At 40.7% G+C, this 18,175-nt stretch overlaps 1 protein-coding gene across 13 annotated transcripts in view; it reads left to right on the forward strand.

Annotated features, from left to right (window-relative positions):
• Positions 1-18,175, forward strand: part of SRCIN1 (SRC kinase signaling inhibitor 1) — a 712,759-nt gene that overhangs the window by 273,073 nt on the left and 421,511 nt on the right. For all 13 annotated transcript variants that reach the window (XM_089690024.1, XM_089690017.1, XM_089690015.1 and 10 more), the window contains exon 2: positions 5,207-5,490. In XM_089690024.1, coding sequence (XP_089546150.1) covers positions 5,207-5,490 — 284 coding nt within the window. The remainder of the gene's footprint in view (positions 1-5,206; positions 5,491-18,175) is intronic.

Consider the following 18,175-nt stretch of genomic DNA (forward strand, 5'->3'; position numbering starts at 1 on the left):
ATGACTGGTGTACATTCAAACAATAAATTGCAGCTATGTATTTCAGTACTGTCATTTGTAATTGAATCACAAAACATGTATTTATTACAGGTATTTATATAGCATTGTTAATTTATGTAGCACTTTACATACTGTACATTCACATTAACTACCCCCAAGCAGTGGTGTCACTAGTGTTGGTGTCATCTGGTGCGGTAAAACATCTATGCAACACTGTACATAAATTAAATTTATGTCATTTTTTTTCTTATGAATAGAGCTTTGTTTCGGTGGTATTTGATCACCTCTGCATTTATTATTTTTTGTGCTGTATACAAAAAAAAAGACTGACATTTTTGAAGAAAAAACAATATTATTGACTTTTTGCTATAAAACATATCCAATAAAGAAAATTAAATTTCGTTATAAATTTAGGCCAAAATGTATTCTTCTATATGTTGTTGCTAGAAAAAAATCCCAATAAGTGTATATTAATAGGCTTGCATGAAAGTAATAGCGTCTACAAATGGCGATATATATACTGGAATGTTTATTTTTTTATACTAGTAATGGCAGCAATCAGCTTCTTATAGCGGGACTGACTAACTGCCACTGACATCTCCAGTGACACTAATACAGTGATCAGTGCTAATAAAAAACACAACACTGTATTAATGACATTGGGTAGGAAGGGGCAGTGGCGTCCCGAGGCAGGTGGGGGGGGTGCGGTCCGCACGGGGTGACACCTGACCCACTCCACAAAAATGTAAGTTGTAAATCAAGGGGATCATCGGCATGCAGCCTATACGGTGTGACACAGGACCCGCTCCAAGAAAAGGTAAATTGTAAAGAAAGCTGACGATCCCCGCAGGATGGATCAGATCTGCGGATTGAGCATAATGGATCGGAGTCCGATCCATTATGCTCAATCTGCAGATCCAATCCATTCCGCGGGGATTGTCAGAGGGGGTGTCACCAAGTGTTACCGCATCGGGTGACATCAATCCTAGGGACACCTCTGGGAAGGGGTTAACATCTGGGGCAATCAAAGGGTTAACTGTGTGTTAGGGAGTGTTTTTATTGTGTACTGTGTTGTGCTTTATTAAGCAGACCTGATGCTTTCTATCTCTCTGCTGTGCAGAAAGATAGAAAGCAGTACGTCCATGCTAACAGGAGAGAGATCTGTGTTATTTACACATAGATCCCTCCCCTATCAGCTTCGCCGACTATCACTGAGTCCTGGCCAAAAATCGTCATCCGGGACCCAGTGATTTACATCCTCAGGAGCCAATAGTAGTGCGGGTAGGGCTGAAATTAAAATTCACATATATCAATCTGATTTTGAACAGCAAAGCCGTCCTGTAGCAATACTCAGTGACTCCATCAGTGAGTCCTCAGTGACTCCATTACTGTACTCCGCCCCCCATTACTTTCTTCAGAGACCCAATTACTGTCCTCAGGCCCCCATTACTATCCTCAACCAATCACCTGCTGTTAACTTGGGCAGCCCTGCCCTCTATCCAGAGCTGTCCTGCGTCTCACTGATGGCTCTGAGAGAATGATAGCAGCAGCTCATAAATGATGGGACCAGTGTCACCCCTCTGGTGTGGTCCAGGTGTGGGGGCGATGTCACTGATCTCAAGGAGATTATAATCTTCCCTCTATCACATGCACACACATACTAGGGGAAATTTAAACAGGAGGCAAATAACCTATTTTATCTCAAGCATGTTTTTTTACATGTTGGAGGAAAGCCATGCAAACACAGGAAGAACATGGAAACTCCATGCCCATAGTGTCCTGACTGGACTGGAAGAAGCCCTATTGCTTCAAGCCACTAGACCAGCATGGTTAGCACACAACCATCTTCCCATGGAACTCAGTGTACAGTCTAGGCACAATTCTATGCACATGCTCAGGCGTTACATCATTCCAGCCTGGTCAATCAAGATAGCTGAAGACTCTGAACCTGTGAACATCACAGCACTGGAGAGGATCATTTTGCTTGGTGAATCCGTGGTGATGTACAAAATGTGTTGTGCATGTGTGCAACTATTCAGCCTGTATTTTGAATGCCACTTCCTTGGTTAACCTTTACTTGTTATATTTTTGTTGCCCTCTGTTGAGGAAAGATATGGGAAATGACCCTCCCCAAACAGGATATTGCTCTAAACCTGGATGTAGATAGGAGAATCAGAACCTTCGTTAAGCGGAATAGTAAGTTTGATAAACAAAAAAGTGTCTCTGCCCAAGACAAGACCTCTCTGAACAGAGTGGATTCCCTTACTGGAAAATAACCAGTAACCTCATCAAAGTAATTAGGAGCAGAAGAACTACTGCAACCAGCATACAACATTACCATAAGTTAATAGATGCATGCTAATATGGAAATAATATAAGCAGGTATTATCAGCAAAAGGTACAACAAGATTCTTGGTAGAATTGTGCACGTACACCCAGGCACTGTGTATATCATTGTTAAGGATACCCCAGAGTTCCCTGAGCATTTAAAACCTCCCCAGTAGTAAAAGCTCACTCAGTGTTCATATAGGAGTTTGAGCAGTGAGAATGGAGGAGCTTTGTTCTTTCTTTGGCTCTTTGTTTGGCACTGAATAAAATATAAGGAGACAGCTTCAGACATATCTGGAACCATGGCCAACCTTCCCTACCTATCTTCATCCTTCCCTACCCATCTCCCCCCTTACATCCCATAGGCTCTATTCCTTTTTATCTTATTTTTTTTTCTCAGCTCTCCTCTCAGCTCCTCCTCCTATTTGCCCAGAAATGAGATAGTAAGTTGATCCGATGTGGGGTTTCCTCACTGCATCTCCGATATTTCTTCAATGATGCCCAGATTAGCTGGTAGCAGACCTCCAGTGTGGTTTGGGCAATTTGTCTCATCCCCAAATGCTATACTTAACACTTATGCCATGCTAGGAGGCTTGCACACTTCCAGCATTCATGGTACCTCAATGTACTTGCACCTGCATTTCACTGATACATACTATGCTATGCTGTGTATTTTGATGTATCTGAAAGTAATTTGTGTCTCTGTATGTTGTTTATGAAAATTATTCTTGATAAAAACTAACTAAAATGGAAAGACATCGCTGGAACAAGCAATGTGAATATTAGTAACATTTTGACATATAAAAGTATTTTTTCAACCTGTCTGGTCTCTTTATTTACACAATGGTGAACGCATTAGGGGTCTGAGGGACTTCTAAGAGGGAATGACCACCTATTTGGGCCCTTTTGGGGGATGGTAGTCGGCACATAAGCCTCTGCTGCTGGCACACTCTCCTGGGTGTCAGGAGTACTGGTAAGCACAGTGCTTCTCAGCTGTGTGCTCTGGTGGGACATAATGTGGACCTCCATTTTTTAGTAAATGTTTCTCAAAGTCCCCCTCCCTCCATGCTGAAATGCATGTAGGCTGGTATCAGCATTGCAGGGGTTGCATGCTCACTGTTCCTTTGATATATGTATGCCAGTCTGCATAATGGTATGGGATTGGGTAGATATTATTATTATACAGTATTTATATAATGCCAACAGTTCGCTCAGCGCTGTACATTACAATGGGAGACAATACATGAGACAGTACAATAACAATACAATGCGATACACGAGGGGTTCGAGGGCCCTGCTCCTTGGAGCTTACAATCTAGGAGAAAGGGGATAGTGGTATGGGAGGAATAGCTGTGGGGATAAAGGGGGATAGCTGGGGGGTAGTTCCGGGGAATGAGAGGCTAGCCTTTTTTAGGTTGTTTAGATTAAAAACAAAATGATTTTTAGGTTTTTCCACTTTATGTCATCTTTTCTGTAAATAATAGGAGTTTATTATGGATGGTCTATGTCCATGGTCTAAAGCTGGTCATATATAGGCCAGTTCTTTCATTTAACCATCAGGTTGAACAAAAAACTGACCCAATTCCCCCATTCACACATTCACTGTAGATGCAGGATTCCTCCAGCTGTGTCATTGTATTATGTCAGGGGGGGAGTCCCCTGCCATCAGAATACACAGATCAGTGCTGCAGCTTGCTGCCCTTGTTGCTGTTCAAGCAGAAATATACCGACAGGGAGGATGAACAGAAATCGAATGGTAGATCGACTTCTGTTCAACCACAGTAGCCACACATAGATCGAAATGCAGCCGGTCCCTGCTGAATCGGCTAAATTACTATCCATGTATGGCCAGCTTAAGAAGTGAGATAGCCAGTCACAAACTAACAAGGAGAGAGACATCAGTTATGTCTTAGAAACCATTTGGCTGGAATGAGTGATGCAAGTGGGCAGAAAACTCTTTAAATATCCAAAAAGAAACATATTACACTGCCATTATTCATATTTGCTTACACATACATATACTGTATATATAGTATATATGTAATATAATTATTTGCTAAACTGCCAGTAGAGCAGTCATACCCTCTCACCCTAGGTTCACACCCATGCAGATTTCTGTGCGTTATCCAGTTTGCGAAACAAACTACAGTCCATTTAACATGATTTCCTATGGATCTAGTTCACATATGTGCATTTCGAGCGGGTGCATTTTTTTGGAAAGGGTCAGCCACTTTTTTTCTCCGCAGTAGACTTTGCATGTAATAGACTTCAATGGACCCACACCAAAAACGTAGGTGTTGCGTTTTTGATGCATTTTGCATTTTTTTGTTTTTGCCAATAGGAAAGTATTGACTTTGATGCAACTTTAGATGGGTTTGACTTTGATGCACCTTGGATGTGACTTTGGCTGGGTGCAACTTTGATGCAACTTTGGCTGGGTGTAACTTTGATACAACTTTGTTCCTACTTGAGTGCCAGAAAGTGCAAAGTCAAATCAAAGTTTCACTACATGAACAGAACTGTTATATTTTCCTTATCGAAAAAACAATTGCATCAAAGTTACATAAAAGTCATACTCATCCAAAGTCACATCAAAATGGCAGTAAAGTCAATCCTTTACTATTGGCAAAAAAACCCTGCAAAACGCACACAAAAGCATCAAAAACGGGTGTTCAAAAACGCAGAATGCACTGTGAAATCCTACAATCCACAAACTGCATAGATGTGAACCTAGCCTCAGGTTGACTGACCCATGTGCTGTTACATTGTATACAAAGCATTTTAATGTCAAACAATTCCTGCAATCTCTAATATGAACCTCCATAGGATTAGTGCAATCAGTTTATCTCATGCTCCCTATTTTTACCTCTCTCTGCAGATTCCAGCCGGTCTGGGTCACACATGATCTCTGCAGACGATGCTGAATACCCCCGAGAGTACCGTACTCTTGGTAACGGGACCAGGCGTTTCTCCAATGTGGGCTTGGTGCATACTTCAGAGCGTCGGCACACTGTGATTGCTGCCCAAAGCCTGGAGGCACTGACCAATCTCCAGAAATCTGACATGGACAGGAAGAGGGATGCTTTCATGGATCATCTCAAAAACAAATATCCTCAACATGCTCTAGCCATCCGAGGTCAGCAAGAGAGGATGCGGGATCAGGTGAGGACATTTTCGTTGTGTTGTTAATTCTGGTCCATTTAGCAGCATGGAAATCATGTTCCTTCTTTCTGTAAGCATTTGCAGTACATGTGGCCAGATTTTCATGTTTCATTCTAGCATCAAGGTAAATTGAACATTAGAGCCCAGAGCAAACATGGCGATACCTTATTACAAACATTCTTCATCTGCTATGATTAAGCAAAGAAACAAAATTGGTGATGAGCTGACTGTACTTGGGATTGGAATGCGGCAGGTTCAGCAAATATTACTAAACCTGAATGCCAATGAAGTCAACAGTGATGCCCATTTTCAAGGCGTATGTGCTAGGGATTGTCAAACAGATGGCATGGGGTACTGCACACTACCCTTGTACCAAGGCAATTTTTTTTTTAATTATGTTTGGCAGGGAGCAGCAATTTTAGTAATGCTAAAAGTTTAAAAATGCAATATTCCTTTAAATAACATGCCTGGGGGTGCCCTTGCCCTGCCTGTGAAGTAGCATATCTGTACGATGTATACAATCTACTACAACAACACTGACATTTCCAAAAATGCTGTTTAAATTGCTGGCAAAATAACAGCTTCTGGCCACTTTGTTCTGTTTGTAAACAAAGCAGACGGGGATTCCCTTCATGTTTACCAGACCCCCACTCAAACAAAGAAAATGGCATGGGGTTCCCACATAGTTCATACCAAGGCATTCTGGTCTGGTATGAATTATAAGGGTTATCCAACACAGAAAAAAACAGAATCAATGGTAAGAACAGACACCAGACAATTTGGATCTGGTATGGATTTTAAGGAAGCCCCCATTAAAAAAAGTATGCTATTTCCCCAAAAATCCACAAAGACCTCTACCTGAGCATGCAGCCTGGCAGGCCAAGAAAACAGGGGGAAGGGTGATATTAATATTCTCATCGCACACATTTTTGTATATGGACTTCTCAGTAGCAAGTGCTTCAAAACTTTTATTGCAGAAAGATCACAAAGGACCAAGTGCAAGGTTTCAGAGCCACAAAGGGGTCCTGCGCAGCACAGAAACATTGCAATTGGTCCTTTGTTTTGTGATCTTTCTGCAATAAATATTTTTAATGACATCTGACAATACATGGTGTGCTGGTAAATATGTGAAATTACGGTGACCTGCATGCCGCTTCCCCACTCCTGAACCATACCAGACAATATGCCCTCAACATGAGGGGGTACATTTTCAGAAGAGATTCTCCTGGCAAAGCACATTTCCCCATTTTGATGAGGACAAAGGCCCTTTTCCCACAGCACTGACATGGTGTTTTTGTTGTTGGGGTCTGCAGGAGCTCGGGACTTATCAGAATCTGGAAGGTCCCTTTAACAATAAAAGGGGGCCCATATACCAGCCCCCAGTATGTGAACGATTAAGGGGTACACAGTTTTGACAAGTCTGGAATTTATGACACACCCCACTATGTTGGATTTACCAAGAAACACCTGATAATTAACCTTGGTTGTTTCAAAACCAATTGTTTTCAGACAACTGCAGAAAAAGGATCTGTTTTTATCTTTTCAATTTTGCTCAGTAAAAATTTATTTTTTTGTTGACCACGTTAGTTGTTGTCCTAGTTTTCCCCCATTTTGGTTTGTGCTGGCGCACCTGTTTTGGTGGATGGTTAACTGGACAAGCAGTTCATTTATCGAAGCCTAGAGCTCTTTCAGTTGGCTGTTTTTCCTTAGTGGTGATTATCTGTCCTGGTCAGGAGCACCAATTTGATCCTCAGAGGCATCTCATCGGCCATTGCAATTTCCATATTGGCTAGCCCTTCATTCTAGCCTTCGTTTAGCTGTTGATTCCTTCAGATGCTCTTTTAGTATTATCTCCACATCTGTTGAAACTCTTAATGGCTTTTAGCTACCCCTGGACTGCTTTTGGATACCCCAGCTGTTTAAAAATGTCTACAGTTCCTGTGCCCTTCAGTGAATGCTAAAGAAAATGAGATTTTCTTAAAGTTCATTGAGTGGCACAGGTCCTATCGTTCTCTGGTATTGACTCTTGTACTTCTTGCTCACAAAACTAAATCATGATGATTGGAGCCAGGTTTATATGGGGATTGGCTTAACATTTTTGTTTGCCAGTGTCCCAAGCTTTTGTAGGTGGCAGTATAGCCTGATTGTTTTAGAATTTCTACAATTCCTGTGTTCCTCAGTGAACCTGAAGTAAACGATTTCATGGTAAGTACAAAAATTTTATTTTGAAATTACATTAAATTAAAGAATACTTTCTTCAGACTGTGTGTGAGAATATGACTGAAAATTACTTCTGGCCAGTGTAGTATGTATTCATTTATTGCAGGTATTTATAAAGCGCTATCAATTTACGCAGTGCTGTAAACATATATATTGTACCTTCAAATCAGTCCCTGCCCTCAAGGAGCGTACAATCTAAGGTCCCTAATTCACACACATACATACACATACTAGGGCAAGTTTAGACAGGAGCCAATTAACCTACCAGCATGGCTTTGAAGTGTAGGAAGAAACCTGAGTACCCAGAGGAAACCCACACAGGCATATATATACCTAGTAATTACTTTCGTAGTGCATGCTATAACTATGACATGTGTAAAACTGTTCCCTAACAAATTTAATGAAAAATACAAGTCACAAATTGTAAATAAATGAAGTTATCTTCCTCAGCACAGCACTTACACACTTTGGGGTGACTATTCACTTTGTGTCTGCAGCTTATGTTTTTGGGCTTGTGTGCAAATGTATTTCTTTATATACTTAAGATACCAAGCAGACTTCTGCAGTAGTTAGTTTTAGTCAAGTCTGTAGATTGTTTTAAAAAGCCTGGATGTGTTTCTAAATGCAAAAAAATATAACTGGTTATTAATATACACAGTAGAAATAATGACACTATAGATTGTTGGTTCAGGTTGTATCAAATTGCCTTAATGCAGGGTAGGTGACTTTACTTGACAATGAGAACCTTAAGTATGGCCCCTAACATCACCAAAGGGCCACACATGATATTTAGTGAATGTAAGGCTACAGAAGGCTGCCAGAAACTGAAGACATACAGAAGTAGATGGGCAGCAACTGAAGACAAGCTTCAGGAGACATCAATAGCCTGGAGACACATTGCATGAGACTGCAAGAGATCATGGCTACTACAGCTCATTTCATGTGAAAGCAATCACATTTTCTCCATCTTAAAATTATATTTGATATTTCTCTTAGCAAGATCCATCATAAATCATCAGAGAAAAAACTAAACTTAGAAAAAGAAAAGAGACAGACGTCACTAAGAAAAGTAAGTGTAATGGGAAAGAAATAAATCAATAAATTATTTGAAGCCACAAAAATATTTTTCCTTCACTGGATTGAGTAAGCACTAAAACAGACCACTGTCTGCAGGGGCCCTGTGGACTGCAGAGTAAGTGTCAAAGGGTTGTGTGCAGCCCTGGGCCACAGGTTAGGCACCAGGGCCTTAGGGGATCAGGAAGGCATTTTTAACTAATGTATCAAATTGGACCACACTCTATAATGTTTTTTTTTTTTTTTTCAATGAAACCTAATTCTGTAAAAGCACACTTCATCACCATGTTACAAGATTGTACCAAATATGTGATTTCAAATTTGTATGTGCTAAGTGAATAAATCAAATGCCCACTATTATCAACAGTCTCTTCAATTGTCCTTGCTTCTTGACATATCAAAATCCTTCACTGAGGAAGTCATGTGCTCCCTGTAACGTATCATAGGGGAGGGGCTGAATTACATCACATTGTTTAGAGTTTGCGGAATAATGGTAACTGGACCAGAGAATGCTGATGTATATGCTGACTGTACGAGGCATTCTAATGCTGGCATTATCTAGTGCAATCTAGAACCTATTGAAAGTGAGTGTATTTCTGCCGTTGAAGTGGGAAATAAGTTGTTTTAAAGTACTATTTTGTCAATTTTGCTGAGCGGAAGTGAGAGCTGGAGAGTGCCTAAGAGAGTATATGATATTACTGCAGTGAGGAACAAGTGAAGAAAAAGGATTTATTCACTGAGTGGGAGAAACATCTGGAACAGCATAAGGGGGACGCAAGTGTTTTATGACCATACATTTATTGTGAGGTCATTGGCTCCAGGTGAGAGCACATTCTGTGGTGGTGGTGGCGGCATTGTTTATAGTGGTACAGTTACAAGCACGGATGGGTGAATTGCTTTAAAGGATTTTGATATGTCAAGAAGCAAGGACAATTGAAGAGACTGTTGATCACAGTGGCCATTTGATTTATTCACATTTTTTGCAGAAAGAGCGGCACTGGTATATTGATTTAAGTACATACATATGCGAGTGTGAATGGTGTAGGCTGCATTCACAGGATAATTTACACATTTCTATTGTTTTTTGTTTTTTTAGTGTAGCATAGCAGTTCACAAGGTAATAACTAACATGGTATGTGCTAAGTGTTTTCCAAATTTCACTCATTAAAATGTGTCTGTATTCTTCTAAATAATTATATTTGTGTACGTGCATCTTACTTAAATTTTATTTTGATGTGTTATATGTGGTGTAGTCCAAGCTCAACAAGGTGGCCTATGCAGCATGAACATATTTCCTATGTCTTTTGGTAAGCAAAATGTAAAACTTTTATTTTTAAATGTAATAATTTTGAAACATATTTTTAAATTGTCTATTTTTTTTTGTTATTGTGCTTTACTTGTTAGATAATGCAGGATGACCCTGCTTGCCATGGCTTCTGGCAATAGTCTTGTCTATCCGCCAGCAGTCAAATTTCTGAAAAATCCTCCTGCCTGTTATTACTTTACGTTGTGCACTTTCTGCAATTTGACAAAGTGTATACCCACAGCCCAGTTTGCATGTCAAAATATTCTCCCTTTAACTATTTTGGCAGAAAATGTGCACAGCTTTGCACCTTTGTGGTATATGTAAAACTTTCTTCAGTCAGAAGCTAAGCCACCCAGGGACGTTTGTCTAATCAATGGGGCAAAAAGTCAGAATCAACATGGGTTTTTTTCAAAAAGGAAAGAATTGTGCATGTTAATGTTTATTGTGTGGATTCATTCCAATTATGTCCTTTTTTAGTTTTCCTATTATTCCTATTCAAAAGCTGATATATGCAATAGAAATTCTCAGAATTTCAGAATGCAAAAAGTTTGTTCTGGCAATTTGGCCAGATTAGCATCTTGCACCTTATCTATACTGTATATCTAAATATAGAGAAGCAATTTTGGAATACCGAAGACACTACAGTCTCATATTTAGACACAGGCCTCAGAAAAATGTAGCTCTTGATAGTGTTTAACCATTCTATTAAATATTGTCAATGGTGTCTTCAAACCCTTACAGAACTTTGTCCAGCTCAAAGCTGAGATCCTATCACATTTGGTGGGTCACCCTCTAAGTCTGGTTGCCAAAGGCACCCCTGAAGACACCTGAAGGCACCCCAGGGTGCCTGGGTACCCTGATTGACAAAGTTAGTGTAGAACAGACTAAAATGTAGAAATATGTATCATGATTTATTTGCTGCGGACAAACTGCTTATGTTGTATCTGTCACAGGATGTGTAATAAATCCTGATGGAGGCAGTTCTAAAACCTGTGTTGACCTGTGCTATCTGTACATAAATAGCTGGGGTCATCACATGTTGTAGTTGGAATACATATACATGAACTGTTCTACCAGACAAAAGATTGATAATCGTTTTCTGCGTTTGTTTTTAGCAGATATTACAGGTACAGTAGCTCATTGACTTCTTTGCAGGCTACACTGCAGAAAAATTATATACCGGTCCTGCACTTAAACCAGCCTGATAAGCTCTGTAAGGAAGAGAGCCTCCCCTGCAGATGTCTGGGGGATTACAGGTGGTTGATACCAAGTTAAATTCAGCTATCTATGCTCATTTTACAGTTTGTAAAAATACCTTTACTGAATACATATGGTATTTTGTAATGTATGCTCGTAGTTCAGTGAGAACGTCTCTCAAGACAGAAATTATCAGCAGGGTTGCATATCAAAAAATTATGTCCATGTGATAGTTGATGTAAATGTGAGCTTCACCCGTACATGTATTGAACACTCTAGCAGTTTCAGCATCCAGTTGCTATGTGTATTGTTTTTGCTAAATCTGAATGTGCCTTCAGAGGGCCATCGTGGCCATAAACCTTATTTTAAAAGTAGACATTTTAAGGTCATAGTCTAAAATCTGATTTTGATTTATAGCTGTTCAGTGCAAAAACAGACACTACTTTATTCAAACTGTCTATATGGTTTAAACAAGTGTATATGCATTTTCTGTAAAAGCCTAGCTTGACCTCATTCATCCCAACTCACAAGCCTATCTACTTTTCAATAAAGCCCCTCATCACAATCAAGTATGTAGGAAGGTGCAGTCTACATTCCCCACTGCAGGTGATGCTCATCTGGAAAGGCAATACAGCTGGAGGAGGAAGTCAAGAGAAACTGGGTTTCTCTATGATTCCTTCAGTCCCCTGGGACAGCGTTCTGACTGCCTATGCTGGGTCAAGGTGACCCTGGTGGTCATCATGGGTCTCGCAGAGTCTTTTAAAGTCCCTGATCCTGGGTTTTGGCACGCTTTAGTGAAGTGGCTAGTGTAAGGACAGCATACCTGTCTGGCAGGGACAGACAGAGTAGGTAAAGCATAGGGCCTATGTCACATACCTGATTGGAGACTGAAATGATGAGGTTGGCCTCACTTGTGTCACTAGCCCTGACCCCACTGGAAGTGGAAAAGAGGGTGTCTAGGGACCAGGGGGACAAGAGTGCCAGCAGATGTTGTTTGAAGCTCTTGCAGTTGGAGACTTTGAAAAACTGATAATCCTCTGATTCAGGCACAGTAGTAATATGCAGAGCTGGTATGGTAGATCGCCAGGTGTGCACCAGAGCAAGGCAGGAAGCAGGGAAGGGAGACAGGAGCAGTGTCAAAGGAATAGCCAGGGTCATCAACGGGCAGACAGCGAGGTACCAAATCATAAGCAAGCCAAAGTCAGGAGCAGAGCCGAAGTCAGGAACCAGTATCAAGCAGGAGAGTAATCAGAGTCAGGTCAGGAACAAGCCGGGTCAGCAACAAGGAAATCACACAGGAATGAGCAGGAAACAGGGAACAGCTGAAGACCAGTCAGCACTCAGCACAGGCAGAGGCACCTTTTAAATAGTCCGTCTGGCACCAATCTTCGCCGTGCGCGTGCACATGCGCGTGCGTGTGTGTGTGACCGTGCATTTCTGTGCACATGCGCACATCTATTCGCCAGCCGTCTCACAGGAATTCCCTTACATTGCCCCCCCCCCTTAGGGGCAGCCTCCGGATGCCTACTAAAGCTTGTTTTTCAGGATGAAGTTGAAGGTAAGCTCGAACTAATCGTGGAGCATGGACATTAGCAGATGGTTCCCAGTAGCCTTTCCAGCTGATGAGGAACTGGGTCTGACCACCCCACCCTTCTACAATCCAGGATAGCCTCCACCTCGACCAGCAGTGGAGTAGGAGTCTCCGGATCTCGATTTGGAAATACACTTGGTATAGTTGGTTTTAACAGGGAGATATGGAATACTGGATGAATCTTCATATTCTTGGGTAGTATTAATTAAAAGCCACAGGGTTAATGTTTCTCTTAATTGTAAATGGTCCCAGGTACCTTGGACCAAGCTTCTTTGAAGGACAGTTCAATTTTAGGTTTGTGGTAGATAACCATACCTTATCTCCTGGTTTCAGATTTAGGTTGCCCCTTCTTTTTCTGTCAAAAATTTTTTTGTTACTTGCTTAAACCTAGTTTTTTGTAGTATTTGGCCGTTCCTACTGAGGAAATCCATCCTTTCTTGTACTGCCGGGACAGCGGGTTCCACCGGTATTTCAGGAAGGAAGGAAGGGTGATATCGATAGTTGGAGTAAAAAGGGGACTGTTTGGTAGCAGAGTGGATGGAGTTGTTGTATGCAAATTTAGCTAACGGAAGGAGAGACACCCAGTCATCCTGTGAATAAGATGAGAAACATCGTAAGTATTGTTCCAGAGTCTGGTTTGTCCTCTCCGTTTGTCCATTTGCTTGTGGATGATATGCAGAAGAGAAGCGAAGTTCGATCTCTAGTGCCTCACACAGAGCTTTCCAGAACTTAGAAGTGAACTGTACTCCCTGATTGGACATGATATTGTTAGGAACACCATGTAATCTTACTATTTCTCTGATAAAAGCAGAAGTCTCAGCGGCAGAAGGAGTACCTTTCAAGGGAATGAAGTGAGCCATCTTTGACAGACGATCAATCACGACAAAAATTTTGGTGAACCCTTCAGATGGGGGAAGCTCTACAATAAAATCCAGAGAAATCATACTCCATGGCTTTTTGGGTACTGGCAGAGATTCCAACAGGCCCCAGGTTTTGGCTTTATCAGACTTGTTTCAAAGACATACTGAGCAAGATCTAACATAGTTCTTACAATCCTTCATTACGTTTGGCCACCAAAAGGAACGGGAGACCAAATTTGAGGTCTTGTGGATCCCGAAGTGACCCGCTAAAGGATTATCATGACATCTTTTAAGGATGAGAGTTCTAAGTGTTTCTGGTATGTAAATTTGTTCCTTGTGAAGGTACAGACCGTCTGTTAGCTGAAGATGCATCTCCAAAGGGGGTGGATGATCATCAGCCACTTCCCTTATTTGTGCTACAAGGTCTGTTTGCAGGAGTAAAAAGTTCTTAGTTGGCAGAATCGTGTCAGGATCGGATGGTACAATTGGGTCATGAAACATGCGTGAGAGCGCATCGGGCTTGCCGTTCTTTGATCCTGGATGGTATGTCAAGTGAAATACAAATCGGGAGAAGAACAGTGCCCATCTTGCCTGTCTTGGCCTTAGGCGTTTTGCAGTTCTTAAGTACTCTAGGTTCTTGTGATCCGCAAAAATGAGGATAGGACGGGAAGCTCCTTCCAGCAAGTAGCGCCATTCCTCAAGGACAAAGGCTAAGGCAGGATCTGGGTGCTTCAGGATAGGAGCAGACGTGAACAAGGTTTTTAATCATTCAAAGACTGCTTGAGCCTCAGGATAAAATAAGTAGACCTTTCCCTTTAATGCAAAGTCCTGTATTAATGAATCGATAAGGGGCCTGGGAAAAAGGAAAAGGCAGAGCTCAATTCAACTTCAACAGCAAAGTCAAGATTTTTATATAACATCAGCTGCTTTCATGTCTGAATCTACTGATTGATCTACTGTACAAAAAGAAGGATTTGCATGTGTTTGGGTCACAGAAAAATGGACACCATACATGTGTGCTGGACAGTTTACCTTGTGGACCAGCCACAGTCCTTTAACTTCACTGCTTACCGTAAAGAGAGTAAGGTGAGCAGGAAAGTGCATAGCCAGATTGGCAGACAGCACTTTTTTTACCAACACAATACAAATGGTACTGCTAATTGTTTGTCCGGTTTACTCTTTACAGCTGCTAGTAAACAGGATGAAGATGCTGAAGTTGTTGCATTTACTGATATAGATGCAGTTAGGGCATCTGAGTTCAAACAAGCTTGTCTTGTATGTCCAGTTTAAGTGTAATTATGGGACATTCTACAAAGCAAATAGCCCAACTGAGCCCTTTTTTTAATGATTTTGATACAGAATTGGACAGGAACTGTCCTTAGTTGATGGATAAATTGTCTTTGGATCTCATAGCTTACTAGTACCAGAAACCTTGAGAAAGCACTTTATACGATTTGTAAGTGAGAATCAGCAAGGAATTGTAAAAAAAAAAAAAAAGTGCTACCAATAGGCCAAACTTAACTAGTGTATTCATATCAAATTTCCATTTGTTTTCATTTCTGGTAATATTAATGTAGTTCCCCCCTCAGCATTAGGGATGAGTAAATCTGCTTGGATTCCATGGGGGTTTGTTGAATCCTGCCTGAAATCTGCATTGAACCCAATTGCAGTCTATGAGGGACAGTTCTTGGTGCTAAATTCTGGCAATTTTCATGACTGATATGATAATTTACAGCACGTAGAGGGTTCCTTTAATGTGATTTTGAGGGGAAAATGGAAAGAATACCAAGAAAATAGTTGTAGTTCCAATTTTTTATGTCACAATATTTGTGCAAAGGTTTATTAAAAGTACACTAAGGTTCATTTTAGGGCACACAAATATAATATATTATCAATTTTTTTGGTATAATATAGATGAGGTTGTAAATACATACTGAACATGTCAAGCTTTAAAATTGTGCATGTACGCAAAATGACAATACACTTTGGTACTCTATATTTTCCATAGACAATGCTTTAAAAGCCCTGACTGGTCATCACTTTATAGTTAACTATGGATATTGGCCCTGGATTTATTGCTCTCACTCCAGCATACGTGGCCATATGTAGCACAAGTGACATTTTTGTACGTAGGTGCCCCTGAAGGGTGTGTTTACATTCATGTATTGTGTACATGGGGATGGTGTGGGTTCCAAATTTTTACGGGGATTTCTAAGTGCTTGGGTGTAACTTTATTTTTTGATACTTTTTATGATCATCCTGCATCAGAGAGGGATTCCTGTTGGGTGGCCACCTTATCTGCTTTCCCACCACCCTATAATCATGTATATATATGTGATTTTTCATTTCCGGGTAGGGGGCACAGGCACGCCGCGAACGTGCCCTACCCGCACTGCCATCGGCTCAGCCTCGGCTGTCAATCACTGAGTCCAGGCCAGTGATTCCCCGCCGGCACCCGGCAATTGCCGAGTACCACTGACGGGGGAGAGACCTGTATGTAAACAATACAGATCTCTCCCCTGTCAGCTCCTGCACACTGATTTGTATTGCTCTTTATAGCAGAGCAATACAAAGCAATGTGCTTACACAGTTAAACACAGCACACAGTAAAACAGCACACAGTTAACCCTTTGATCAGATGTTAACCCCTTCCTGCCCAGTGCCATTAGTACAGTGTCAGTGCTTTTTATAAGCAGTAATCACTGTATTAGTGTCACTGGGGATGTCAGTGACAGTTAGTCAGTTCCCTCACAGTGTCAGAATGTCCACCGCTGTCCCACAGTCCCGCTATAATTTGCTGATCGCTGCCATTACTAGTATAAAAAAAAAAATTCCAGTATATATACCGCCCTTTGTAGACGCTATAACTTTCATGTAAACCAATTAATTTACACGTACTGGGATTTTTTTAACAAAGACATGATGTAGCAGAATACATTTTGACATTTATCTATGAAAAAATTAGGTTTTTAAAAATTTTTTACTGGACATGTTTTATAGCAAAAAGTCCAAAAATATTGTTTTTTTTCTCACAATTGTTGGTCTTTTTTTGTTTATAGTGCAAAAAATAAAAAACACACAGGCGTTAAAATACCACAGAAAGAAAGCTCCATTTTTGGGAAAAAAAGAACATAAATTTAATTTGGGTGTAGTGTTGCATGACTGCGTAATTGTCAATTAAAGAAACACAGCGCCGTATTGCAAAAAATGGCCTGATCAGGAAGGGGGGTAAATTCTCTGGAGGTCAAGCAGTTAATAGATCCCTCATACAAGGGCATAATTGCCAATCTACAGCGATCACAGAGGGAGCACAAAATGTGGCTGTTTGAGGAGGTGCTTCATAAGAATCTTTTTTTCTGCAGTCACTGATGGTGGCAGGATCCCCTCTGATGGCCAACTTGCCTCCAACTTCTATATTTTTAAACCACAGAAGCTAGGCCTAGCTGCAGGCAGCACCCACAGGCAGCTACTGAGCCACATCATTGCTGACTACATTGAATAGAGGGCTGACTCTCAGAAGTGAGGACCCCATGGACTATTGGGTGTCCAAGTTGGACCACTGGCCAGAGCTTGCACACTATGCACTGGCACATCTGGCTTGCCCCATTGTCAGTGTGCCATCTCAGAGAACCAATCTGGGGCTGCATTATCATTATCCCTAATAGGCAGCTTCCTCTAACCTTTTCACTGTCCAGAAAATGGTTCAGTTAATATTATATTATATCATTCCCATGTATTAACCTGTATTGGTAAAACAGTTGCTACTTTCTGCTTCTAGCCAAATATAGTAAAAATGTTCCCTTTAATTCCCTCTCAGCATGATGAACATATTGATTTTGTCAGGGGCATTATATCATTTAAATTTCCTTTTTATGTTGATGACGTCTTACATGTTATAAATCTCCTGCATGCTGGAAGATTTCAAAGATTTGATCTTTACACAAAGGGAATTTTGTACTAAAAAATTTTAAACTCCTAAAACAGTATATATGTTCTGAAATTAGAGGACTTATCAAATAAAAAAAAAGATGGTAGCAGCAATTTTCTATGTTGTATGATATTTGTGCAAATGTTTATCAGATCTATATCTTCAATAAAAATGCACCAATATTAATTTTATTGCACACAAATGCAATACAGTCTCCATTTTTTTCATTAAATATTAAAAATGAAACTGTGTTGAGTAAAAAAATCAAATACAGTTGCAAGAAAAAGTATGTGATCCCCTTGGGATTACGTGGAGTTTTGTATGAATTGGGCATAAAATGTGCTCTGAACGTCATCTAAGTCACAATAGAAGAACACAGTCTGCTGAACATAATACTACACAAACATTAGATGTTGCCATGGTTTAATTGCACATAACATATAAACATTCACAGTGCAGGGAGGAAAAAGTATGTGAACCTTTGGACTTAATAACTGGTCGACCCTCCT

This window comes from Staurois parvus, unplaced genomic scaffold, assembly GCF_062004578.1.
Source record: "Staurois parvus isolate SC_StPar_1 unplaced genomic scaffold, SC_StPar_1.0 ptg000511l, whole genome shotgun sequence".
Taxonomy (NCBI): domain Eukaryota; kingdom Metazoa; phylum Chordata; class Amphibia; order Anura; family Ranidae; genus Staurois; species Staurois parvus.